Below are 27800 nucleotides of genomic sequence, written 5' to 3' on the forward strand. Positions count from 1 at the left end.
TACTTGAAGTTAGCGTTGTTTAAACGATGAGAGAAAAACGCCGGCAAAGCTGCTCTCTTTTTGACACAGGTCTGTGCAGACATCAATGATCAGCCGCAGACTTTGGTTGAGCCGATAGCTTCTCCTCTCTACCTTCCTGGAATGTAGAACCAACCTGTGTTCTAACGAATCGCCTGCCACTTTCCTTTTGTACGGGAGCGGCCGTGTTACCTGTATGTATGCCTTGGTTTTGAATTGGCAATAGAAAATTGTCAGTAAAGGTCAGTCCTCACTGGCGCTACTCTTCTCGCAGTGCTACGCACAGAACCGCACCGGAAGACAAACGCTACATCTTGGCCACGTATCAAGATCAAGCTCACTTAACGGCGACGATTCAGGGTGTCACCTGGCCACACACCTGCAGTTGTCACCGCTCGTGACCATGACACGCATGCGCTCCTTGCTGGTGACTGAGCATGTCCTGACGTTTTCCATGAGATTCCGTGGTCGAGCCATATATGCCCCAAATTGCGTGTGCGCGTTCTCGAACTTAGTCGCTACAGCTGTTTCCGGTCAATTATTGCTAAATAAGAAAGCAATCCACACGTTTTGCACAGCCTTAAACATTCGCCGGTTTTTTGTCGAAGCTTCTTGTCCAAACATCGTTATCATGCGGGTTGCTTCCGGTCCGGGTGGTCCAAATATTTCAAAGCCGAGAGTACGGAAGAAATATTTCTGGGCGATATCGCGATATTTTTAATTTTGCCCTGCTCGACTTGCGCTGCTTCTGTTCCTGCTTGCGCGTATGACGCTGTGATGTGCAATATGTTTCTGGAAGAGTTGCCTACATGAATTCATATCATACGTTCATAAACTATCGAGTTGTCGTGTATAAGCGTTCACGCTGGTTAGAGCTCCATGAACAATCTTTACTCTTCCACGCCTGTAATTGTCAGTCGGTAGGCAACTCTCATCTCAAACTATAACAGCTAAATTATGGTGGAAATAAGACAAACGAATCTGGAACTCAGATCAGGAATCCCTCAGGAACACTCCAACCACAACTTCCGGTCGCAGTTTCTATGAGGATCAGTAAAGAGCTAGGACGATTGTGTCACGAGCAAACCTGTATACTAAGCAATAATCCGAGAACGACTATGTACTTCCGTAGAACAAGTATTGCTGCCTCTTTACTAATTCACTTCACAGTCCACAACGCAAGGAAATTGTAATTAGAAAGCAGTCTCAGAAGTAAATCCTAGACTACTGATGCCGATATTAGAAGTGACAAGAACTTATATAGACTCTGCGTTATGACATCATATACACCGCTAGTAGAAGAGAACAGCAAATCACAGCATTGATTGACTAGATTATCCGTTATGTTGCAGGGGGGAAGGCGGACAGTCAGCACCCGTACGTACATCCCGGCGTGTGATCCTACTCCCACACGTCAGAGTAACCTTTACAATAGATAAGGTTCTAATGTGTTGACAGTCAAGCGATCATAAGCGTGCGTAAACTTTGTCAAATTTACAAAATAATGTTATATTAGCATGCGATGTACAAATTCGTAAGTGACTGCGCTAATCATTGTTTTAATATTTCATAGAACTGACAGAACATCGATTACCTTATTGCTCGTACTATATTGCGCCAGAATGGCAGCCACACCCACTGGGAACTTGGGAGTCTGGTCAGAAGTGTGTTTGCCTTATATTATAGTAGAACTTTGAACTGCAGTATCTTATATTCACCTTCAAGTACGGCATAGAGGAATAGTCTAACTTCGGTATAAATTTTATTATGTACTGTATACATATATATGTATATATACATATATATAGCAAATTTTTGATTCGGCGCAGCAATGCAAATGCAGGACAGTGCCACTTCACAGTACCAGTTGTGATAAAGCGGTATCTGCAATTGCCGGGTGACATTGATACTTCCAAAGGAGTTTTCATATCTGCGAACACCTGACACAAAACTTATCAAAATCCATAGTTTATTGTTGTCTAATAAAACCTCCAAGATAAAACTCAAGTAATATTATCTGCTATCCACTCTTATACCGAGACAGAATAATAGTGTTTATTTTATGCGTCATTAGCGCAACTGGCACTCGTGCTCAAGTGAACTGCCATTAGCTTTCTTTATTTTGTTTTTGATAGTTCATGGTAAATGAATGCAGCAAATGTTTGGTGCTTCTGTCGGAACATCAGTAACGCAGTGATTACCTTTTTTCGGTTTCCACCGTAAACACACAGTGACGGAGGTAGTTTTATTGGATTGGTAATCCTTTGCAAACGATTTGTTTTATCTGCAACATGGCGCACATCATCATAGCAAATTGCTTCCAACGGTTACCGTTGATGTGCTTGACTGTGGGATTTGTGTGTTTATGGCCTAAGACATCAGCATCCGGCGACTCTCAGCGAACTCCATTTGTCTCTCATTGTAAGTTTAGTGCCGCCAAATCGTCAGTATCAACCGCTGTCAAGTATACATAAGTACTACATTACCAAAAGAAAATAAATGGGCACTTGATAATTAATTTACATTAAACTTGGTTGAGTTAATGCTGGTGAGCGATGTGAGATCAATCATAAGGTTCAGGTTTACTCTGATCTGTAAAACTCTTATGAAATACGGAGTTCTATGCGGGCCGCTGTTGGTGCTGTCGTTTAACTAATTAATGGATGGATTGCAGATTCGAGTAATACTTCCGCGTTGAATGATACCGGTGCATTGTCTCTTATGCAATCCGGTTACCCGTCCACATCGATCCAATGTAAAACAGGTTTCGTCACCAATCTCAGCGGGAAATGCAGCTTACATGATTGCAGTACTGACCTTTTTTTATTTGGAGTGACATTACCGTCACAGGATCCTTTCCCAACACAGTGTCACGATGCTGCATGCGATGTAGTGCCAGATTCCAATACGACCTCGTGTACGTTTTCCGAATGCGACCCCATGCCGCTTATTAATACTCAACCGGATGGAAGGAAACGACTGGAAATCGTATGCAATACTTCCTCATGCCTGGGTTTCGGGGAGATCAACTGCACCGTTTTCGCTAATCTACAATTACCCATACACAACGGTCAGTTTTGTTTGTATTATCAACGGGTTTCAAGTCAACGTTAGCCTTAGAAGGTTATTATTTTTTTAGCCGTAAAAAGTTATAAAAATTTTAGCTAAATAAATAAATAAATAATGTTAGCCTTAAAAGGCTATAAAAATTTTTCTGGAATTTGACAAAATTCTCTGTATTCTTGCCGTTCTATGCATTGAGCATTCAAGGCAAAAAGCGGGGGTCCAATTATGCAGATGGTCAATTCAGTAGAGAACTGCCGAACACGGATGAGCGCAGCAACTGTTCATGTATTTAATAATCTTTTTCATCCTTTTCTACGAGTTTAGGAGGCACGCACCAAAGGAAACAATCAGTTTTCTTTTCTTAGATAGTTATGGCTGGCACATAAATGGAACGAACGAACTTGAACTGGAAACAACAAGCACTCGTGTCAGTATTGACACTACCACCTGCAACACAACCGCACAAGCAGCGGATGACGATATGACCGCTTCACCGGAACACAGCAGTGACAGCACTGATACAACCGTAACTGTAAAGTCCACTGCTCTCATAAACGCGACTAACAATTCAACTGTTCCTACACAAGCCCCCACTAACAATTCGCAGCCCATGGGGTCGAACACAACCACAGTGAGCACAGCACAGACGGAGGTCACCAATTCCACTAAACCAACGCCGCGTCCTACTGAAACAACCGCTTTTACAAGCCCAAAAACACTACCACCAACCGCTGAAGCGGATTCCAATTCCCTAACGATTATCACAATCAGCGTGACCTTTTCAATTATTCTCACCATTATGGGAGTTTGCTTGTTTATCCAACTATGCCCCAATAAAGTAAGTGCACCTGGTTTACTTGCATATTATGTTTGCCGAAACAAAACGTTTTGTTCCAGTTTGACCGAATACGGGAACGTATCAAATCCAAAACGCCGAAACCAGACTTCTACGCTCTGTATAAGAAGGTGACACGGACTAAATATAACGACTACAGCAAATCCGGCATGCCATTGAACTATAAGAAAAAGCTGTTCGCACATTATGAAGTTCCCAAATGGCGGTTGACGGTCGACAGTAAGCTTGTTTATCACAAGTACTAGTAATAGGTTGGCAAAAGCCGACGTAAACTGGATCATTTGTTTTAGAATCGCAAGTCATCGGCATCGGTCATTGTGGCAAAGTGTATCGTGGCCGCTTCATGGTGGTTCAAGGAAAGAAACAGACAGAGAAAGGCGGCAACGGCACGGAATACCAGGAAGTTGCAGTGAAAGATCTTCGATATAAAACCGACGAAACATTGCGTGCAGAGTTCTTTAAAGAGATGGAATGCGCCGTAAAGATTGGTCGACATTTAAACATCGTTAACCTCCTTGGTTTAATACTGAAAGGTCAGCGGCACATTGTCAGCTTAAAAACTGTTTTGACCTTTAGTTTTATTGTTTAGACGAACTCTGCATGGTTATGGAGTATTGTGCACTGGGATCGCTCGATCGGTGCTTACGCGACAATCGGAAGAAGCTTCTTGGATTAAGTATGTCAAGCGACAGCGATACATCATCGAATAGCAAGACAAAGTCAATGCGCGGGACGTTATTCACACTGGATGATCTGGTGGACTTCTGTTTCCAAATTTGCCGCGGAATGGCTTATATTTGTTCCAAAGGGATCATTCATCGGGACCTAGCCACTAGAAATGTCTTACTTGACGGAGAATTAACAGCAAAAATCTGTGATTTTGGAATGGCACGCGACGAAAGCGAATATACACTGGAAAGGTTAAATGTACGATTTTGGCACTATGTGCAAATGTGCAAATAGATCTGATTCCTGACCTGCGCATCATTTACTATTTTGAAATGTTTAAAGGTTCCTTTGCCGATTAAGTGGATGGCTCCGGAAGCCATCCTCGATAAGCGCTTCACCATGAAATCCGATGTATGGTCATTTGGTATCGTCATCTGGGAAATCTTCACATTCGCTGACAACCCCTACGCTGAAGTATTCCGGGAAATGGATGTGTCAGCTTTGGTTCGGTTTTTACAAACCGGCAACCGATTGCCACGTCCGGAAATCATAAGCGACGAAATGTACTTTTAAATGCTTCTGATTTTGGCGTAAAGTCATATTTATTAGATGTGGTTTGTTGCCAGGTTTGATCTGATGAGCTCCTGCTGGGCATGGAAGGCCGAGGTGCGCCCCGATTTTAGCACGCTCGTATCTAGCCTGGAGCAACTGGTTTCCGTTGACAAACGGGAATATTATATTGACTGTGATATAAGCAATTCCGCTGCTAATGAGGAAGTGATTTTGAAGAATCTGGTCGAGGATGTCACTACAGTTTAGGAGGAATTTCTAGTCGGGGTGTAAAATTTTTTGTGATGTGCTTTCGCGGCAAATGGTCTGTGAATTTTTACTGGAACTAAAACATGTATACCTATTTTTGTTTATTTTTTAATGCTTTTGTCTTTCGCGATTGCACTGGTGTGATTCTCTTTTATGGCTTTACTTTTCTAGTTCAGGATCCATGGAAAAATTATCTGCATATTCTAAATTTCTAACCAGTGTAGAGTACGGTATCTCTTCGTTTACCTTAATGTGCAATTAATCAAGCATTTCGAAATGCGCATAATATTAAGACACAATTAAGCTTGAATGACATCTTTGGACAATGTGACTTGTCGGGTGGTTTGATGCATCTACCTGTATTTATCATACTTTGATTAGGCCTACTCATGTCCGATTATTGCTCATCAAGCTACCTAACCATAAGTATGAGTAGCATTTCCATAATGTTATTAAGATACAGTACGTGCCGGTGTTTAGAACAATCCTATCGATGCGGTGCTACAGTTCATTATTATCCTGAAAATCATAAATACAGATAAACCATCAACGGTATCTAAAGTCCACTGTTATTGAAAAGTTAAGCAGCGTTTATTTTAAGGTGATTTGATAATTGCCAAGTTTTGTGCAGCTGAGGGCAAGTGTTCCTTTACGTAAGGGAAAGAATTTTATGGCATACTCATTTGTATATTTTTGTCAGATCACTCGAACGGATATTATTTATTTTAGCGAATGAATTAAGCGTTCGTAATAGTTCTCTCTATATATATATATTAATAAAAAGTGCGATTTGCAGCAGACACAAATATTTGAATTGTGTCAAGCTTGTAAGCCAAGTCCTCCAACTTCCGCGTAACATGCAAAATGTCACAATAAATTATTTACGACTGCAGAAATTAATATGTTTGGGACTAATATGTTTGTGGATAAGCGCATCCGTGGTTTGTGGTAACATCGCATCTAGTCTATCTGACGAGAAACCCCGCAAATCTATAAAAACGTCACCAGTACATCGCAGACGAAATGATGTTTTCCCGCAAAGTGCCAACCGTAAGTCCAGTTTGTATTTATCTGACAATTATAATTTTGAAATTGGAACAGAAATGAACTCGTGCGCAAACGCCTTATATTTCTATCCGATTAATTTGACGATCTTAACCAGTAGTACGTAACGCACCGGTTTACGATTTGTAATTGCAGAAACTACGACCATTTCCACGGCGAATATTGTCGGCTATAACAGCACAGGGTTCCCATCCATGCCTAGCCGGAACTTAATTTATCCACCCCCCACCTGGATGTGGTGTGAAGTCTTGGCTCCCAATAATGGCAGCGGCGGATGCACCTTACAAGCTTGTTACTCACAGATGAACGAAGTTGGAGTGTTTGTGGGACAGCCGACGGAGACGCACTGTTGGTTCACGCCGCCATGTTCATCCGGGTCAACAAATCCAGACTTTGCATGGTGTTCATTTACCCAGTGCACCAATCAGGGGTTTTTAGAAAACCGACGAGATACTTTACATGTCTGCTGCAATAGTTCGTCGTGCTCAAACATCACAGGGACCATCGAGTGTGAACTACTGTTGCCGACGATACCTACTACCACCAGTATGCCCACTGACTATGTTTTTATAGGACTGAATTCGAATTCGTAATAATATAAAAGCACCATAAGGTCAATTTTTGAAATTTCGTAATGGCAAATTTTGGGCTACTTTTTTGTCTGTGGCTCCCGTAATATTGCGTTCGAATTTTTTAATGAGAAAGGTCACGGATTGTAATTAACTTCATTGCCTCGCAGAAAATTAATATTAACCGGTAAAATACGAGTATCAACCGTAAGTAAAGTTTTTGATTAAAATAGGTAGTTTTAGCAAAACCAGCAAAAATTCTTGAGCCCGAACAAGTAGGAATCGGTTAAAGGATAATCATAATTTTTTACCGATCAACCAAAAAGGTTTTGGATTTCAAATACGGTACGTAATGCGCCGGTTTAATCCGTCTGTAAATTACAGACACAACAGCAGTTTCTATCGCTGACCACACCAGCACACGATTCCCATCCACGACTCATTCGGGGATAATTTATCCAGATTCCACCTGGGTGCGATGTGACGTCGTGCCTTCCACAAATGGCAACGGCGAATGCACCTTGCAGCCCTGTTACTCCTACGTTAGCGACATTGAAGTGTTTGTTGGACAGGCCACGGAGACGGACTGTTGGTTCAGGTCGTCGTGTGCTTCCGGATTACCAAGCGCGAACATTTCAAACTGCACCTTCACTCAGTGCACAAACCAGGGTTTCGGGGAAATCGTTTAAGTGTCCACTGCAGTAGGTCGTCGTGTCAAAACATCACAGGGACTATCCAGTGTGAGCTGCAGCTTCCAGTGCCCGCGATCACCAGTATGTCTGTTAAATATGCTGTATAAGAATAATATATAATAATAGGAAACAACATAAGGTCAATTTTTAAAATCTTCATGTTGATATATTTCGGGTTATTTGTTTCGCGTTTGAGCTGTCTGTATAACGAATAGTCGCGGATTCACGGATTGTGATAACTTCGTTACCTTGCAGCAAACTGATATTAACCAGTAAAATACGAGCACCAAGCGTATTAGTTTTTAGCAAACCCGGTGATAGCGAAAATTCTTGAGCCCGCGCAAGTGGGAATCAGTTAAAGGTCAATCATAATTTTCACCTGTCAATCAAAAAAAGTTTTGGATTTCAAATACGGTAAGTAACGCGCCGGTTTAATCCGTCTGTAAATTGCAGAAACAACTACCGTTTCTACTACGAATATCTCCGGTTATACCAGCACACAATTCCCATCCACGACTCACTCGGGGTTAGCTTATCCGGACTCCACCTGGGTGCGATGTGACGTTGTACCTTCCACAAATGGCGACGGCGAATGCACCTTGCAGCCCTGTTACTCCCACGTTAGCGACATTGGGGTGTTTGTTGGAGAGGCCACGGAGACGCGCTGCTGGTTCAGGTCGTCGTGTGCGTCCGGATTACCAAGCGGGAACATTTCAAACTGCACCTTCACTCAGTGCACAAAGCAGGGTTTTTGGGGAAATCGTCTGGATGTCCACTGCACTAGGTCGTCGTGTGCAGACTTTACAGGGACAATTCAATGTGAGCTACGACTGCCGATATCCACCACCACCAGTACGTTCATTGAATAGGAGTCTGCAGGACGAAAGCCAATAAAATCAAGTTCTGATATATTCTCTTGGTATTTACTGTATTTATACCGTTTTTATATTTTGTTATTCTGACTTGTAGATATAGTATATGCTCGTATGTATCATATATATTCTTACAGGAAGTACTACTCACAGTTTGGACTGGGAAACCCTCGCATCAACCCAATCGGAGTCGGTTCCGTCGCCAACAACTGCTGCCAGTGAACCTTTGATTTACGACACTACGCAGTTGATGTTCAATGCGACAGTTTCCGTGGGCGACAACGCTAACAGTACAGTAGTTCAGCTTTCTACTACTGCCTCACATGGAACAGACAACGAAACCTCTGTCTCTGTACCGGCAGTAAATATGACCACACCAATTACCACCACCAGCACACGGCCAATCGGCAAAAATTCTACATTGGCGACAACAGCGTCACCGGCGACAACAACGTACCGTACACCAATAACGAAACCCAACATTGAGGAAGACACCAATTCCGCAACCATCGTTGCTATTAGCGTGACCTTTTCGATCATCCTCTCTATCATGGCGGTGTGCTTGTTTATAAAGTTTTGCCCAAAAAAAGTTAGTAAAAAATACAGAGCTAATAATTCTGCGATGTATAATGTATTACGCGTTTAAATTACAGTTCGACCATGTACGAGCACGTATTAAATCAGGAACGAGAAGACCAGACTTCTCCTCGTTGTATAAAAAAGTTACGCGATCAAAAGGCAACGATTACAGCAATCCTGGGATACCACTACATTACAAAAAGAAGCTGTTTTCACATTACGAAGTTCCCCGTTGGCGGTTGACAGTGGACAGTAAGGACCATAATCAAAATTTCACCGCGCTGTTTTAACTGAGACATGCGAACGATGTAGAGTCACAGATTGTCGGCATCGGTCACTGTGGAAAAGTTTATCGTGGTCGCTTCATAGTTGTACAAGGCAAGAAGCAAGCGGAAAAGAGCGGCAATAGCACCGAATACCAGGAGGTGGCAGTAAAGGATCTCCGCTATAAAACCGACGAAACACTGCGCGCTGAATTTTTTAAAGAGATGGAGTGCGCCGTCAAGATTGGTCGACATCTGAACATTGTCAATCTCCTTGGATTAATACTGAAAGGTCAGCATGACGTTACCCTGTTCAAACGTGTTTTAACATCTAGTTTTATTTTTCTAGATGAACTCTGCATGATCATGGAATACTGTGCACTTGGGTCACTCGATCACTGTTTACGTGACAATCGGAAGAAAATGCTGGGACTCAGCATGAACAGCGACACGGCGATTGCAAGTAATACAACAAAGCCATTGCACGGTGCGCTGTTTACACTTGATGATCTGGTGGATTTCTGTTTCCAAATCTGCCGCGGAATGGCGTACATTTCTTCGAAAGGCATTATTCATCGTGATTTAGCGACCAGGAATGTTTTACTCGATAGCGAATTGACGGCAAAGATTTGTGATTTCGGAATGGCGCGCGACGAAAGCGAATACACACTGGAAAGGTCAAACGTAAGGAAAAGCAGTATGACTCACATTTCATATTATTTTCAAATCAAATACGGTTAACTGCAATGAAGGTTCCGTTGCCGCTGAAGTGGATGGCTCCGGAAGCGATTTTTGACAAGCGATTCACTGAAAAATCCGATGTGTGGTCTTTCGGTGTGGTCATCTGGGAGATTTTTACCATGGGCGAAAATCCTTACGCGGAGATATTTCGGGAGCTGGATATTGCCTTGCTATTAAAATTCCTACAGACGGGCAGTCGGCTGCCACGTCCAGAAGCTATTGGCGATGAAATGTATATAAACTGCATTTTCAAACTTTCGGCGTTATATCTCATCCTTGACCTTTCTCAGTATGAGCCATCTGTTTTAGGTTTGGTCTGATGAGTTCCTGTTGGGAATGGAAAGCCGAAGCTCGTCCTGGCTTCGACATTCTTGTTTCGAGTTTAGAACATATGGTTTCCGTAGACAAACGGGACTACTATGTTGACTGCGACATGACGAATACCGCTGCTAACGAGGAAGTGATTGTGAAGAGTTTAATGGACAACGCTGAATTCGAAGCTACTTGAAATTCGTTTCACCGTGCAGATAGTTTTTTTATAGTCAGAAACGCCAGTCTTCTTTATGATAAATTCCCAGCGAGCACAAAAACACAGAAAATTGCTTTGTTGCTGTCTTGCTCCTGTAAAAAGCTGCGCTTCTTCAGTCCTGTATTTCCAGCAAAACTAATATGGATCATTTGCGAAATGAACATAGAAAATAAAAATTAAATCATAATACCACACTTTAAATGCGTTTATCCATTATTATGCTTAGTTTTTTATCAGCAATCCGGAAAAAAAACGGTATTATGCAGGTCCCAAAACCTTGATTTCTCTGGCTGGAAATTGTGAGTTGGCTTAAAAACGGCGATGTGTGCGAAGAATAACTGGCAAAACGTTGTGAGTTTTGTATAAATTAAAAATGCTGTTAAAATTATGTCCACGCTGCTTGTTGTGTGGTCTAACATGACGTCCACGTCGGCATTTTTCTTTTTTCCTGATGCGGAAAGGGAGCGTACAGGTTTAGCCTAGGGACGCTGCCGGCTGTGCCAGGAGCATGTTGTCAACAATTTAACTGCAGCGGATCAAACGTCAGAGGCGGAACAGCATTCACCCATGAATTCTAAGCAGGACGGACCATCCGAAATGCAGACGGCCAACAGTGTACCGGTACAGGTTAAGAATCCACATAACGCCGCACACATTCCCTGCTGTGCAGCTGCAGGTTGCTCACGCCTGTAATATAGTACGAGGTACTTTATACTTTAATATTCATCATATCGATAGCGCATCACTTAAATCTCTGCAATCGCTGCTCCAGTTTTGTAACGAACATCAAGCGCGTAGGCTGCGTAGCAATGTAGTAAACTTTTTCTACGTACATGTTAGCGGCTTTCGAAAATTTCTTTAAAAACGAGTTGACTCGTTCCATTTGATTGCAATTTTACTAAGTTAGAAAAATGCAAAATCACTCCAATGTTATCACAGAAGCTAGTGCTGTTGTAAAGTTTTCTTTTACCACTGCCTGCTTACGAGTACATCTGAATATATTTGTAGGTTTAATTGCAATAGTCATATCATATATATGTTTTGCAATCGTAAATCTGTGCAAACTTCCGTGAATACTTGCAAATTTATTGTATCGAAAATATGCTTATTGCTTACTGACATGTAAACAGGAACAAATTGGACATTTGGTTGCTGCGTATAAGGCTGATGCGAAGGGAGGCCGTATTCCGCCGGCATAGTCACTCACTGATTGAAGAAAATTAACAGCAATGCTTTAGAAGAGGCAGAGATTTGCTGTTGTTATTAGCTAATACAAATATTTTGTCAAACTGCCGCTGATCTAAAGGCAAACGTGTTGCACGCTATAATCAGTGATCACTTTCCATTATGCCAAAATCTAAAATTTTTTTGGTTTCGTTCTTTCCTTTTATAGGCATTCGTACCATATAAGGTGTTTATCACAGCACCGCCCACTTTCTCCGTATATGGAAGTTAATGATACAGAAAAACGATAGGTCAAGGTGACGCCAGAATGAAAAAGTATGAATCTAATATGTGCGGACTGTAAAGGAAAAGCTGCGAATTACTCACGTCAAAATGCATGCCGGTTTGCCTTGGGGCGAGTCTCGAAACGTGAGTATTTGATTTCGGTGCACAAACCGTCATCCTGTCAATTCCTGTGCGGTACGCGCATACGCTGAGCCACAATTATGACTGAACCAAATACCAAATAACACAAATAATAATCCGAGAGTACGAATTTTTGCATCAAAAAGAATGAAACCACGCAAAAGGAAACAAGATGCATTGACAAGATTCATCACGAAATTAAGCGTTTACAAGATTCGTCTTCCTGTCAAATTAATTTTACTATACAACAGCCCCACCCCGTTATAAAAAAAAATATATTAGTTATTCAGCATAATTCGTCAAATGAAACGCAGATGAAAACATTGTACGGTAATTAGGAAATTTATTAGCACAGTTACACAACTTAGGTCAAAGGTTTAATGAAGTGGTTTGGTTTTGTAAGAGAATATTTCCGGTTGTATTTTTTGCTGTACAGAGGCTGTTTGCTAAAGTAGTACTTTTGCATATTACTCGTAATATGTGGAACTAGAAACTGCTCACTTTACGAATGCGATATTACATTATTGACTGATCATTAATGTACCCACCTCTGGCATACAAATTTAAGTTGCCGAAAATATAAAACATTATAATTATTGGGTTTTTTACAAAGTGTGCAATACGTCACATCCCTATAGGCTATAGTCTATAGCTGGTCTCACGGTAATGTATTTCGGTTAATCCTGAAAATTAATGATTTGTTGCACTGGAATAGTGGAATGCGTATCCATCTGATTCGCATGGTGTTGTTGGTGAGTCTCAATAAACCAGGTGTACAAAGTTTCAATAACATTGACGCAGTTTTGCTGCATCCTGTTAAAAGCTAGGCGCCACCTCTTACAGATATGATGAAGTATTGAACGAACTTATTTTTACTAACTGTAAGTTGTATTTCCAAATGTACAAGTATACATGCGCATCATGGCGCTATGAAATTGTTATGATAATTTATTTTAAAGCATGCTTTCTTAAGCAATTTGAGTATTAAAGTACGAAAGCGATATTAAACCGATTTGCTTAAAAGTGTTAATTATAATATCATGTTGGCTTATTAGGTAGCGATAGCGATTTGCGCAGTTCCTGCCCCCATTGCGCAAGCATGGAATTCCTTCGTCGGCACAACTTTGCAATATTCCACATACACTTTTTACCCTCCAGCAGGAAATCTGTATCCTGGAACAAATAATTATAGGTTAGATTACCGATATTCCAGTCAACAGTTGTACCTGTAGCAAAATTAAGAATATTGCTTACTAATTAGAAGTATTTTTGTGTCCTTAGATTAAAAGCATGCACAATGATTACTATGGTTCTTCTGTTTTATAAAAGAGGATAAGGTAGCTTTTCTGGCATTACGATGGCAGTTATATCTTAAAAACCGCTGTTTTTAAGCTGATTAAAAATATTGGAAAATGTAAACCCGACTAACATTTGCTGTACGCAAATGACATCGTGATGCTGATGCTTCAACACCGGTTGCAACTTACACGTTCTTGTGCTACTTTGTATATTATACGAGTATCAAGAAAATTTTTGGAGATACGTATACTAGTCTGTGTCATGAGGGTATTCACTGTATGCACAAATCATGCAGTGTGTATGTTGCAGAGGTCAGTATTACGGAAATTTTGGGAGCACCAACAAATATATTAGACGCAGATACCCGTCCGGTTACGTAACCGACTGTGACAGACATCCACGACCTTATCGCGAAAGATACGAATATGCGGCACAACATTCCGGGGAATAACACAGGAGTAACAGGACACATGAAAATTAACTTGAGTACTTACTTATTTGAAAAAGGTTTTAAAAGGTATAGCACACTGCAGAGCACAGAAGAGGTCATCTTGAAAAGCTTTCAGATGCCTAAACTGAGACGTTGTTTCCGTTGCTTATACAGTAGCAAGTGTCCGGACATGGTGAGATTCTTACTTCTCGAAAGCTACAACAAATAAATAATGCAGCAAGGTTGACAAAGTGATACTTGCGGTATTCTAAATACATACTGGCAACTATTTGGTATTTCAAAAACTATTCCCAAGATGTCTGGCCTGGTTTTTTGATACTGTAATATTGCGAGTGGGAATATTTAGTGTGTACAAAAAAAGATCGGACGTTGTAATAATTATTGTAATGTAATTATAACGTTATATGTACTTATACTCCTGTCGTTACTTTTATTCGAATTTTCACATATTATACGCCCTGGCGGATCAATCAAAGTACGTCATGAGCAATTAGCCAATTACATACAGACAACGCAGTTCGCCGGTACAACATGCAACACAATCCGAGTGCGTAACTTATTTAAGTAATTCTTAAAACCGGCCACCAGTGGGCCGACCACCAGGATTGGGGGGACGACCACCCATGGCACCGCCCATTCCACCGCCCATTCCCGGCATACCACCCGGCATACCACCCGGCATTCCACCCGGCATTCCACCTGGCATACCGCCCGGTCGACCGCCGCCCTGCTGGCCCACGAAGGAGCAGATGCCCTGGAACTGGTTGATGGCGTTGGCGTTCAGCTGGTTCTGCCACTGGATCTGCGAGGCGAACCAGGGGTCATTGGGGAAGGGGTTGACGGCTGGCTGATTGAAGAGGTTCAGCTGGGGCGCGAAGGCGCAGGCCTGCTGCCACTGCTGCTCCTGGCTTTGCTGTTGACCTCCGCCTTGACCACCACCCATCCCCGGCATCCCTCCGCCGCCCATTCCCGGCATACCACCACCCATGCCGGGCATGCCTCCGCCCATACCGGGCATTCCACCGCCCATCCCCGGCATACCGCCGCCCATGCCCGGCATCATCCCGAACATCCCCGGCATCATGCCGAACTGCCGCATCATCTCGGGAGCGGCACGCCGGAGCCGGTTCAGGAAGGCTTCCAGCGGGAACTGGGCCATCTGGCGCTGCAGTTCGGCTTTACCCTCCGTGGGCAGGACTAGGTCGCCATTCTCATTAAGGACGCTGGTCTGGGCGAATTGGCGACGCAGTCGCTCTTTGGCATGGATGGAGCTTATAAGCAGAAGGGTCAGCAGGAGGGAAATACGTCGGAGCATGATTATGTGTTGCATAGCATGGAGTACGTGAACCACAAAAAAGAATAAATATTTCTACAAACGCCATGCAAAATGACGTAGACAGAGAGAAAACATTAATTTGACCGAAAAATGTCGTTTGACAAGGGTTGCTAAGGGTTGGATAATATGGAAAAAAATTTAATTACTAGTAGGTCATGCCAAATGTCAATTAAATGGAAAATACTGTAAATGGAAAACTGATGGAAAACAGAACAAAAACATTTTATAAAAAAATAATTTACCTAAGCGCGCATGTTCAGTACAGATTTCTCAATGCTAAAAAGCACAAACGTTTCATTTTATTGCATATCTGCTTTCAGCCTTAATGCACATTGACTGCAAAAATAACATCGAAATTTTCAGACCCTCACAAACATCACCAAAACAGTAAACATAGCCGCCAAAAAAATAAAATACATACAAGTAAATGTACAAAAATTAAATTAAAAAAACTATCTCAACCCGCCACTCCTTTGTCTAGGAAATTACGCGGGTGAAATGGCTTGAGCACACCAGAGCAGATTACCATCAGCATGCAGCTCTGAGCTGCCAACGACGGGGGAAAAACCACGGCTTCAAAGTACAAACACCACATCCCCGAAGAAAAAAGAGATAAAAACAGTAAAACCAATACAAAAAAATCAACTCTGGATTTCCTTTAAACGACGGATTCAACTGGACGAAACTCATGGAAGAAAGGTCATTTTTGGTCAAGCGGACGTCACTAGCCGCTTCAGGGATACTATATGAGCCGCTCTTCCGGCGGTGGTTTCAGAACGTAGCCCATCTCCACGCGGGAGCCGAAGATTTCCTGGCGACTGGGAGAATATGTACCGCGTTCGGCGCGACGCTTTCGCGCCGTCACGCAGAAGGCCGCCAGCGCTCCGATTACCACCAGTCCGACAAAACTCAAAGTCACACCGAGAATTATTGCTAAATTGTCTGGTCCGGTGCCGATGGCTGTGGCCTGATAAACCTCGCACCTGCAAAGAGAATTCCCAACATAAAAAACAGGAAAGTCATCCGAAAATAAATAACCCAATACTTATTCACTCCCAAATAATTATTAAAATAATAATTAAAGTTGAATTATTCATATTAAAAAATTTATTTCCAACATCCACTACCATTCCCAAAAACAACTGAATTACTATTTACCGTTATTATACAATGTGTCTTAGTTGACAATGTGACAATGAAATAATATTTTCTAAACAATTTCATTAAATTTCAGTGCTGCTATATTAAACATCTCAAGTAGCTATGTCGAAAAATAATATTCTCCGAGAAAGTACGAATTCATGCATAAAACTGCACTGGTACTGACCATTTGCCGGTGTATCCCTCAGTGCAGTTACTACAGTAGGCCTCCGTCACATTTCCCTCCTGGCAGTTCAACAGGCCTCCATTATGACACTGCACCTCCTCGCAGCCGCCAACCCGGACCCGTGGATCAATACGGTTCCGCTTGCCGGCCTCACCGCACACCGCGCCGTCCACATCCGGATCACACTGGCATTTATAATCGTTCCACAGATCAACACAGTGCCCCATCCCCTGGCACGGCTGCTGGCCGCACACATCCACCCCTTTACATCCGTATTCCATGCCCACCATCTTGGCCATCTTCACCATCCGTTTCACACCGGCCACCGCCTTACTCTTCACCTCCGGGAAGACCGGCAGTAGAAAACTCCCCAGCCGGGCATCATCCAGACACCCAATGAAGCCCCCACCCACCTGCACGACTGCGTTGTCCTCCTGGAGGATCTGGCTGAGGGAGATCCTGGGGACGTCTTGACTGAAGGACTGGCCATCGATGGCGATATTCATGGTGGCCGGGAGGAATTCCGCTTCGAATGTATGCCATACGGAATCGTTGATCGGGCGGTCGATGGTGATGGCGGAGGGGGACGCCGAAAGGTGGTATTCAATCTGGATGCGAGAGGCTTTGATGTAGATCTTCAAATAATGTTGAGAACTGATGAGTTGTAGCAGGTTGGCTGCGTCCGTTAAGCGGGTGCGAAATCGGAAGGACACTTTACGGAATCGGGCTGATGTATTGGGTTGGGGAATACGCTATAGAGGAATGCGTGTCCAGGAAGCTAATGTTTGTTGCACCTGAAAACGTTAAAAATCAAATGATATAGCTCGTAACAGCTGCACTTCTCATCTACAGACCTGAGACCACAGTAAAAAACTGACAAGCGATTACCCATAAAGGTGAATCAGACCGCTAAACGATATGCAACCGCATTATCAACTGTATTGCGTCCTTAACCCTGAGCTTAATCCTTACGTACACATAATACACAGTATGGAGTGCTAATTAAATTAAATTCCCAAATTTTTTATGATGATTTTATCCAGATTTATTCCTAGCCAGAAATACATGAAATAAACATTTTCGCAATCGACGAAATAAACATTTTCGCAATCAATTTTTAATTTATGCCATCACAAAATGGTACATCTGCCGTACATTCATATTCATTTTCCAATTTTTTGCATTGCGCATGGGGCGACGGACATTCGTTGGACAGGCAAAAATTGGGCAGATTGCACAGCTTCCCGCGAAATGCAACTGGGCAAACACATCTGAAAAACACCGAAAAAAAAACCCATCAAAATTACATAACGACATCCTATCGACAGGGTAAAAAGACTCACCGGAAGTCGTTCCACGTGACTTGGCACGATCCACCATATTCACAGGGATTAACCTTACAGTTGTCATCACTCTTCACCCCCTCCGTGACCTCGTTCACCGTCACATCGCGCAGCAACGCCGGCAGTCCCTCCAACATTCCCGCATCCGACATCTCGACGAACGGCACTAGTTTCCCGTTCAGCCGGACATCCTGCAGTATCCCTTTGAAGAGTCCTCCATCCACGACATTATCATCGTTCACGCCGTTGGAGATCTGGCGCTTAACCTTGTGCGGCCGCAAGGCGCCGCGCACCGCCCCACCCAGCAGCAGGACCTCGGCATTCAAGGGACTGGCGGAACCCAGCGGCTGGAACGCCATCTTCCCGCCGTCCACCCACATGCGGATCATGGTGTGGACACGCTCCACGTGGACGTAGTAGTAGTTGCCATCGCTCAGAAATTTCGGCGGTCCATGGATGGTGTCCACGGAGTCGGTCAGTTTGACCTGCAGGACCAACTGTCCCTGGATTAAGCGAAGGAACATGTTGCTGCTGCCCGATAAGGAGCCAATGTAGAAGATGAGCGTGTTGTTTTCTAGGGTGCGCAGACGGAAAGAGATGTTGCCATTCAGTTCCAGAATGTTGCGGTCCGCAGATGTTAAATTAACCGCAATTAGACTTTTGGTGGCCTCGCGATTAAATGTCCCAGCGGTTATTTCTGGATAACGAGAAAAATACATTGTAAATAACGTGAAACCGGTTAACTCGATAAAAAATAAAATTCTGCAAATTTATAAACCAAAGTGCTACAAGGCATGCCAAACTTTCGAAAAACTGTATGATTTAATAGAGAAAAAAATAAAGTTTCAAAAAACGAAAGCTCATTTAAGCGCGAAATTATTTGAATGGACAATAGAGCAAAATAATTCAACAACAAAACACTTAATAACTTTCATAAGCGTGCACTTTCCGAACACAAGAGCACTTTGTTTTTTCTGTGTTTGAAACACGCAACCGATTAGCGAACAAGCGGCGACGTAACCTGACACTTCCGTGCCAAAGTTCAGTCAGGGAAAAAACACAACTGGCATTCATTCATGCCAAAACCGTGCACACTCTCAGCGTACCTTTCTCACACGACAATCCGTAGTATGGTCGTTCGCAGTGGCAGACGTATCGGTTCCACAAATCCGAGCATTGGCCCCGGCGATTGCATGTGTTGGGACTGCACTGCTCTTTCCGATCGCAGCTGGTCTTCACGCTCGCATGACGCCGCTTGGTGGCTGTGCTCATCTCGGCCGGCACCAGTACCTGCCCGTTGATGTTCATATCGCGAAGACACCCGTTCATATTCGGCCTAACAAAAAAACTCCCGTTTATTCTTTAGACATATATTACGGTCATTTAATTGTAAACGTCGTGCAGTTCCAAACTTTGTGAGCACTGAGATAATAATTGGATACAAAAAAACATTATTAAACCCGGCAAACTAGGCTTAAAATTACACGGTTATACGGTTTACGGGTAAACTAATCACGACTTGTAACGTAACTAATAACTATGCAGAATAGTTCGCACCCGCATCCAGTTATGCTTTCGGAATCTCAAATTTTACAAAAATTTTTTCTTCAAAATTTTCAACATAGGCTTTCATTGTTTTAAACTGTTTCAGTTTTCCGTATTGTTCTCCAGATGGGAAAATCCCCAGAACTGCCCCCCAAATTCTGTCAACATTCCGCACTTATATAATTACTTAAGAATTTTTTTATACTTTCCTTCAATAGAAGTAGTTGTAAAATTTCCGTAAAAGCTTCTGTATTTATTCTGTCTGCATTTCCGTACGGACATTTGAAAAAAAGAAAACTTGCCAAAACAGAACTTTGTTCGGCGCTGCTATTACGAGTACGTATTTATGATATTACGGATATTACTTTGTAAAGGCAGCTACTGCGAAGACCTAAGACAACGAAGAAAGTGATCATTCTTACTGAAACGGGGTGCCCAGTAAGCGCACACGGTGCTCCAATCCTCCAAAATACACTTCAGCAAACACCAATCCCACCGGGAGACTGTTGACCAATTCCACCCTCTCCTTGACCATATCGCCGGCTAGATTCCCATTGCGATTCCCCAACACGCTGGTGACCAGCCCCTGTTCAATGCCCACGGCCACACTGCGCCATTTCCCATCCGTTACGCCCGCCTCCCACGTAACCGCTTTCCGCTCCCCGGGCCGCTCAATGGCCAGCTCCATCTTCCCGTGGACGATCTGCAGGGAGAAGATGGCCGTACTGTCCACCGCCACCATGAGGAGGGAGTCGTTGAGGGTGGTGCGGAAGTCAAAGGACACGTTGGTCAAGGTCTGATTGAGTAGCTGCAGGAAACCATCCGTGCTGAACGCCGCCACGCTCGAATGCTGACACAGTCGGCCCGCCCGGCCAGCCGGGCACTGGCAAGTGAAGTCGTGGACGGGGTGGGATCCTCCGCCAGGAGATACGGCACACATGTTGCACCTTCGGCACCTACAAAATAAAGATGTTCCCTGAAATCCAGTATATTTTAACATTCTAGCAAACTAGCAGTGCCAATTTAAAAATGTAAAGCCAGACTGTAAAACTATACAGATTATTTGATAAAAAATTAAGAGCCGTTAGATGTAATGAGTGGCTCCGATGTTTCCCATTGTTATTGTAAAAGCTGTTGAAAAAGATAAAAAAAAACATAGCTTCATTTGGCTACTAAAAGTTCTTTTGAAAACGACTCGGCTAAGATATTCAGTTACCTACGTGAAGCAAACACTAGACCGGTGCCTATCCACTAGGACCACTACAACTGCTCTGTAATGAGTTCAATCACACAAGTTATCATTACCGCCATTATGTAAGTCATATCGTACTCGCTTAATTTCGCATGTTCACACCAAAGATTATGCATCACACAGATTAATTATACTCATCCAATGCAAAATACATGAATTCCGCTAAATCAAAATTTGTAGTAAGAGAAGATTTGCAGTAGTGCTATGATCAGATTTTAGAACAAGTACTGCATCATAAAGCACGATTTCTACAGTACCTGATAAGCTAAACAACAATCTCAGCATTATAGCGACCGGTTCTACTGCGGTTGGCATAGCCAGTTTATCAAGAAATTTAAATCCAGGCTGACACAATTTACACTTCGAATCATATGAAAATTTCTAAAACCGTTCAACAACAACAGTTGGTAAAACATTCAATAGAAAACGCACCGCACTCCAGTGTTCATTAAGAACTCCTTATGCCAGCAAGGAAGGCATGTCTGTGCTACACCACAAGACAGCATGAGACGCAGCGGTCAAGAAAAACCGTCGACATAGTACCACATTTCGGACCACATATCCAACCATTCAACACTCAAGGTATCATTTACACAATCAATATTTTCATTTAACATCGTCACCGAAACCGCTGACCATGTAAGAAAATACCGCACCACATGTCGTAATATTTATTTGAAAACTCATGCAAATCATGCTCGTGCATAGAAAAACAATTGAATACTTGCCTTAATGCTCCTTAAAGCAATATTAGTCGCTCGCGGGTCACTAATATACCAGTCAAAATTTATAATCTCGATGAATACAGTTCCCTTACTAATTTATGGAAAGCCAGCCCAGTAAGCCAAATGCGGAAAAGTACTGAATAATAAAAAAACCTGCCTTCTCGGGAACTGTTTAACACTCTAAAACTTCCGAAAGTTCTATGAGTCTTTCGAATTCCCCATTTGTATAGAAGTTCCTAAGTAATTATTACCAAAATCATAATTTTTTTTAAAATTACTGGTCGAAATGTTTAATCAATCATTCATATCAATACATTTAAATTCAAACCAAACTTTCCAAAACGGCTGGGGCTGCACCAATAAAATGCACTAAAACAAACGAGCACACTATGATTTTGTTAAGTAAATGCTACAATAAGGAATATGCATATGCAACAAATTCGTGCAAACGTACCGATTAACCCTAGCCACATCAAGACCAAATAAAAAAACTACCGGAATTTGATCGTAAAATCCTGTGTAAAATTGAGTTGTAATTACGTCTGTACGTAAACACCAAATTAATTGACTAATAACAGCCGAATAAACTAATTACTAAACGTAGCTGCAAGCAAAATAAGATGAAAATACGCGAGTATAAGCAATTAACAAAAGTAACGCGGAGTCGCGGATTACCCGTAGCACTTACACTTGGAATTTGCCGGGCATTTAATCCCATTGGTACATGTCTTATCATCGCATCCCGCCAACAATACCCCGCACCGCTTTCCTCCATAACCTTCTTTACAGTTACACCGATAACCTCCCGGGAGATTCTGGCAGACCCCCGTCTCCTCGCACATCTTTCCCAGTAAACATTCATCGATATCCTTCTCACAATTGACACCCTCCCATCCCTCCGGACACGTACAATTGTACCCATTCACCCGATCCGTACAGCTTCCATGGACACACGGCAAAGCTTCGCATTCATTCACTTCGGTCTCACAATTCTTCCCGGTGTATCCCGCGGGACAGAAGCACACGTAACCGGCGGAATTATTATACGAAAAGGCTCTTCCCAATCCCAGGAAGTTATGATCAATGTATAAACTGGCGTTGGACCGCTCATAGCACGTCGCGCCGTTCTGGCAGGGTGGAAAAGGATCGTGGCATTCATCGATGTCCACTTCGCAGTTCTTCCCCAAATACCCATCAAAACACTGGCATTTGTAATCGCGTCCAATGTCCGTGCAGGTTCCATTGTGCTGGCAGGGAGAACTGGCGCAGTCATCGATTTCCGTCTCGCATAAGCGCCCGGTGAAGCCGGTGTTCACGCAGTTGCAGGTGAAACTGGGAAAAAGATGAATGGTAGCGATCAGAAAACGCCACATGGGATAATGCATCGAGATTCGCGAATAAGTATACAGTACTGGTGTTCTATGGTTTCCATCAGTAAGATAAGTGTGGCACCTTTAAAACTGTTATGTTCGTGCCACTAGAAAACGGATCTACTTGTTCGGCAACAATGTGCGTGTTTAGCAGGTGCAGGAAAAATGTGCTTTATCAACCCAGTGAGGTGTGACTACTTAACAAAGTCGAAAATAGTGGATGGACATAATAAACACTGCCAATGAACGTCTCGAAACACTGCCACATTACTGTCTTTTCAATCATGTTAAAACAACTCTCAGCAAAATACGCATCCCGAAAATTCTTGAACTGTATTGTGGTTGTTCAAATAGGAAATACTTCAAATCCAAAAGCGGTACAAGCAGGAAAAACTTAAAACTCGGAAGCCACAATTAAACTGCAATGTTGTCTATTTGAAATGGAGCAGTAAACAGGAAAAATTCTCCAAAAAGCGCTGTCTCCGAAGGCAGTCATCAATTTGCAAAAGACTTCTAACTTGATTTACCCAAGTTATGCAGCGAAAAAAAAACTGCTTTCGCACCGGTGAAGAGCACATGCCGATATTAGGTAACCTGCCGCACATGCGCTCCACAAAGCAGAACAATTTGCATGCGCCGACAAGCATGAACTGTTTGTGACGCGGTTAACGTTTTTTTGGCCAGTTAAATCCAATTCAGACAGCCTTAACCGCTACTGCTAACTGACTAAAGACGATTAAATTCCCTGACCACAATCAAAGCACTTAAATACCTATTAATGCCGTCGATGCATCGACCTCCGTTCTGACAGGGTCCACCGGCGCATTCGTCAATGTTGATTTCACAGTTGCGTCCGGTGAAACCCGGTGCACACACGCACGAATAGGCTGCCCGGAGATTATGGCAGATGGCTCCATTCAAACAGGGACCCGGTGCACACTCGTCGATATCGCGTTCGCAATTCCGTCCCATGAAACCTGCATTACAGAAAAGCATTAGGCAGTTCCGTACCGAATACCTTTTAATACGCCAAAATACAGAAACACAATACAACGGTACAACCCTATCTACGTACAACAACAAATCCACCTTCGCATATCGCCATATTCCTTGCATTGTCAATACACCATTGATACACTGTATTCGAATAAAATAAGAAAACATATCTATACAAATAAAGTGTACCCACTAATTACGATATGCGCTACCCAAACACCCCCTTTTTTCTAGAAAATGAAAAATTTACGACACCGAAAAAGGTGGAAAACCAAGAGTTAGCATATCAGCATGACCCTGCAATACAGTGTGTGAAAGCCACGCAACGCAGTAGGGAACCTGCGGAATCGTGGATGTACTGTATGTGTTTTTGCATTTTTGTGTTTGTATTTTCCCGGTGTACATTCACATCAAGAAGTAAAACATACTTCAATCGGAAAGCAAGATATTAAAATTTGAGCGTGTCGGAAAAAGAGTGGCCGAAAACGCAGGCATAATAAAATAAATTCCACCATAAACGTTTTCGATACACATAAGTGTATTTAAATAATCGGGACATGGACATGCGGTATTTCCGTTTTTAAGTCAATTACGAACGAGATCACAAATCTCCCGCGTTAAGTACTATGACTATGCAACTTTCTTGATAAATTAAACTTTCAAGCGCTTGTATGGTTCCAGGTCTTACAGCTATAAAAATAACCGCGATGCAAACTATCAAGCTTATGTCTAGCCTAAAGTCATCGGAAAACTGGTAGGAGTGCGATAAGGGATGGGATACAGATTTTATGAGCCCACATCCGGTTGGATATCACACCCCTTCCGTTGCAACAAAAACATCCCTTAAATTTTATTACATTAATGCAAATACCACCATCACAACTGCCGAATATCGTGCATTTCATCGAACGGGGTTGTATGAATCGACCGGGCATTCAGTAGAAAACAACCAAGAAAGCTCTCAAAAATGACCTCATAATAAAAGATATACTCCCCCAATATTTCCTTATTACAATTTGAAATTGTGCTCTTGGAGTCGCCCACCACTGCTTAAACTGTAAACTTATCAACGCTTCTTTTAAAGAACCATCTAGTAAACAAAACCGGTTGGTCTGTAAGAATGAATTAAACATGTTTCTCCATATTCGCTACAATTATCACTATTGATTCCACACCAAGCGTTTGGTCAAGAAATCATGCCGGTAGCGGAAATTCCAGTTAGCCAATCTTTAACCTTAGCAGTTAACTGGACATTCGACAGCCGTGTGAGTGAACACAAGCCACGGCCTTGGTCGAGCTCTAACGCCAGCTAACTGGTATTTCCTTTCCAGTTGATTATTTACTCTAGGAAAATCATCAGACGAAAGCGTGAAAATAACTGAAAAAGCCAACGATTTCTTCCCATTATGATCGATATAAAAATTAAGAATTAATAAAACATACCAAGTATCGCACCCCTAATTAAAAAACTGAAAACTGCGTTCCTAAATGGTTGAATAATTAAGTTATCGATATGCCGGTGTTTACACGTGGTCAACCAAGCATCAACAACTGGGTTATGTGGGTCATATTTGCTAATCAAATACGACCTTCCAATAAAATATCATTCAAACAATGCCATTACATGTAGAGTGCAGAATAACAGAGCCATAAATGTATGGAATGTTTTTCCTTTTAAGTAATCGATAGGCAAATTTCGAGCAACATAAAGCTTGTATTTCGCACCCGTAATTGATAAGCCATTTCAAACTTATTAATTGTTAAACAGTGAAAAAAATTGTTAAAAATGCCAAACGCTAACGGCCAAAAAATAACTGCGGTTAATACCAATAACTAAATAAATTCCGAAGGGCTGCAAACCAAATTAATTAAAGATACCTTTCAAAAAAGAAAAAAAGTTCTTTAACGACAGCAAAATAAATTTTTGTGGGGTGTTTGTAGCTGTTATTAGCAGGAGATTCGCTTTTCATAACGTTTTTTTAACCTCGATACGCTACGTTATTATCTCACGCACTCTAAACGAGCATATCGCGCGACTGGAGATTTGTAAGTACAGTATCGTAACGTTCAAAATTTATACCTGGCTGGCAAAGGCATTCATATCCATTGAGCCTGTCCTTACAAGTGGCCTCATTCTGGCAAGGATGCGCGAAACATTCGTTCGCTTCAGTTTCGCAGTGAACTCCTAAATATCCTGGTACACAATAGCACTGCAAACAGAAACTCTTCGTTATCAGCACACTGTAAACCGCTTGAAAGCCAAGCGGAAAATCTAAACCATTAAGAACCGCATCGAAAAACTCTGAGCGATGGAATCTTGCTGTAAAAACACTATCAGAACAAAAACAGCAATTACCCAGTACGGCACAAAACCTTCTTAAAAAATCATAAGCGCGTAGAGAGCAAGTGCAGCTATACCAGCTCACTTTATCTCCGTCTTTACACATTATTTTTACAAGTTTAAACTAGCGGCAACGGTACAGTCAGTTCAAAAAAGTTTTCAAAAATTTCGCGAGACAATAAAACGATCAATCTAAATTGATCACTGGTTGCTGTGCGCATAACAATGCCAAACTGTGCAGTAGAAATTAGATAAAATTATAAATCCTGCGAGAGATAAGTAATCACGAGTTATCAACTGTTTCCGAACGCTGACATGTAAGCTAATCCTTATTATGTAGAACGAACAAAACTTCAAAAAATTCTGAAATAAAACCAAAATAAAACTAACTACACTGTGGAAAAAAACGCTAACGTCAACAGAAAGGCAGTACAAAAGCCAGACGAATGCAGTATCCTCATAAACGAGTACTTAAATGATAAACCTAAAGTTTTTTTCTCTACCTGGTAGCCACCGGGGAAATTCTTGCACATAGCCCCATTGAGGCACTTGAGCTGTGAATCCGCACACTCATCGATATCCACATCACACAGGCGTCCCGTCCAGCCGACGGGACACAGGCAGACAAACGACACCTCTCCCGTCTTCCCGAGAACGGTCTGGCACGTGGCGTTATGTTGGCAGGGATTATTGGTTGAGCAGAGATCATTCTGGAGGCGGTTGCCCGTCACCATCGGCGACTCGACGGCCACCGAACGCAGGAAGCTATTATCATTCTGATTGGGAGTGAAGAAAGTGATATTGCGACTGACAGGCTCTGGGCCTGTCATGCGCGGTCGCTGGCACCTAACGGGCTGGGATAAACATAGCAAGGCGATGATGATGATGGCAGCAACAAGTGGCAGCTGCCGCCGTACACCCATATCGTACATGGCGGTCTGTTGATTAGACGCATTGGGATGCGGAGAACAGAAGAATGATTAGGAACATCGGATCGCAACGTGCCAGATAATTAACTAATTAAGCCTTTAAGGACAGAACATTTTGGGAATTTCTACTGCGCCGTCCAAATTAAGTCGCTAACAAAAGCAGTCTCTCCATTTTACGAAGCAGGGCAAGGGATACAAGGGGAATCCGCGCAACAAGCGATAAATTACGGCAAAATGGTATCAAAATACAGAGTACAGTAGTACTGTAGTACAACAAACCCTTTCTGCTAGGGTAGGATCATGGCGAACTGAATGATATCGATGTTTTGAAATTTTTAAACACTCCGCTGCACCATCATAAAGATCGATCACTACTCTAGAGAGTAGAGAGAGTGACTACTGATGGCATACCTTTCATCGATCACGTCATCCAGGCTTGGCTGATTGAATTGTTGAATGGCATACCTTTGTCTGCCATTGGCCGAAAATGGACAGTCCGGCCTCCTTGACCAGGTATGACCCCACTGGCACTGATCACAATGGAACTTCCGTTCCGTA

At 42.6% G+C, this 27800-nt stretch overlaps 4 protein-coding genes and 1 long non-coding RNA gene across 6 annotated transcripts; 3 read left to right on the plus strand and 2 right to left on the minus strand.

The window, feature by feature from the left end:
- Positions 1–128: 128 nt before the first annotated feature.
- On the plus strand, positions 129–5757 carry LOC129583345 (fibroblast growth factor receptor 1-A-like). 2 transcript variants are annotated; one of them, XM_055475121.1, is made up of 10 exons: positions 129–697; positions 1592–1682; positions 2154–2439; positions 2693–3088; positions 3450–3922; positions 3982–4159; positions 4231–4473; positions 4530–4867; positions 4952–5172; positions 5236–5757. In XM_055475121.1, exons 3-10 carry the CDS (start codon positions 2310–2312, stop codon positions 5426–5428), a joined length of 2172 nt encoding a protein of 723 aa, XP_055331096.1. In that variant the 5' UTR covers positions 129–697; positions 1592–1682; positions 2154–2309; the 3' UTR covers positions 5429–5757. The 2 variants fall into 2 exon arrangements, with proteins under 2 accessions (XP_055331096.1, XP_055331095.1); XM_055475120.1 differs by lacking the exons at positions 129–697; positions 1592–1682 and having other exon boundaries at positions 2110–2439.
- Positions 5758–7631: 1874 nt separating this feature from the next.
- Positions 7632–11424, plus strand: LOC129583258 (fibroblast growth factor receptor 1-like). Its single transcript, XM_055474989.1, has 10 exons — positions 7632–7835; positions 8208–8606; positions 8764–8916; positions 8989–9215; positions 9280–9457; positions 9518–9760; positions 9818–10152; positions 10221–10441; positions 10519–11089; positions 11200–11424. The coding sequence occupies exons 3-9, from the start codon at positions 8877–8879 to the stop codon at positions 10715–10717; spliced, it is 1443 nt and encodes a 480-aa protein (XP_055330964.1). The 5' UTR covers positions 7632–7835; positions 8208–8606; positions 8764–8876; the 3' UTR covers positions 10718–11089; positions 11200–11424.
- Positions 11425–12862: 1438 nt separating this feature from the next.
- Positions 12863–14486, plus strand: LOC129583438 (uncharacterized). Its single transcript, XR_008689785.1, has 3 exons — positions 12863–13080; positions 13384–13520; positions 13937–14486. It is a non-coding gene; the product is annotated as an uncharacterized LOC129583438 (long non-coding RNA).
- A 163-nt stretch (positions 14487–14649) lies between these two features.
- LOC129583477 (50 kDa spicule matrix protein-like) lies at positions 14650–15393 on the minus strand. Its single transcript, XM_055475272.1, has one exon. The coding sequence runs from the start codon at positions 15391–15393 to the stop codon at positions 14650–14652; it is 744 nt and encodes a 247-aa protein (XP_055331247.1).
- A 305-nt stretch (positions 15394–15698) lies between these two features.
- LOC129583436 (protein crumbs-like) lies at positions 15699–27652 on the minus strand. Its single transcript, XM_055475233.1, is given in 12 exon segments — positions 15699–16397; positions 16742–17475; positions 17477–17535; positions 17897–18012; positions 18085–18781; positions 19191–19420; positions 20052–20538; positions 20541–20585; positions 22295–22938; positions 23749–23953; positions 26053–26182; positions 26817–27652. Coding segments are annotated over 12 exon segments (4017 nt in total). The 5' UTR covers positions 27246–27652; the 3' UTR covers positions 15699–16156.
- Positions 27653–27800: the final 148 nt, after the last annotated feature.

This window comes from Paramacrobiotus metropolitanus, unplaced genomic scaffold (assembly GCF_019649055.1).
Source record: "Paramacrobiotus metropolitanus isolate TYO unplaced genomic scaffold, Prichtersi_v1.0 Parri_scaffold0000010, whole genome shotgun sequence".
Taxonomy (NCBI): Eukaryota; Metazoa; Tardigrada; class Eutardigrada; order Parachela; family Macrobiotidae; genus Paramacrobiotus; species Paramacrobiotus metropolitanus.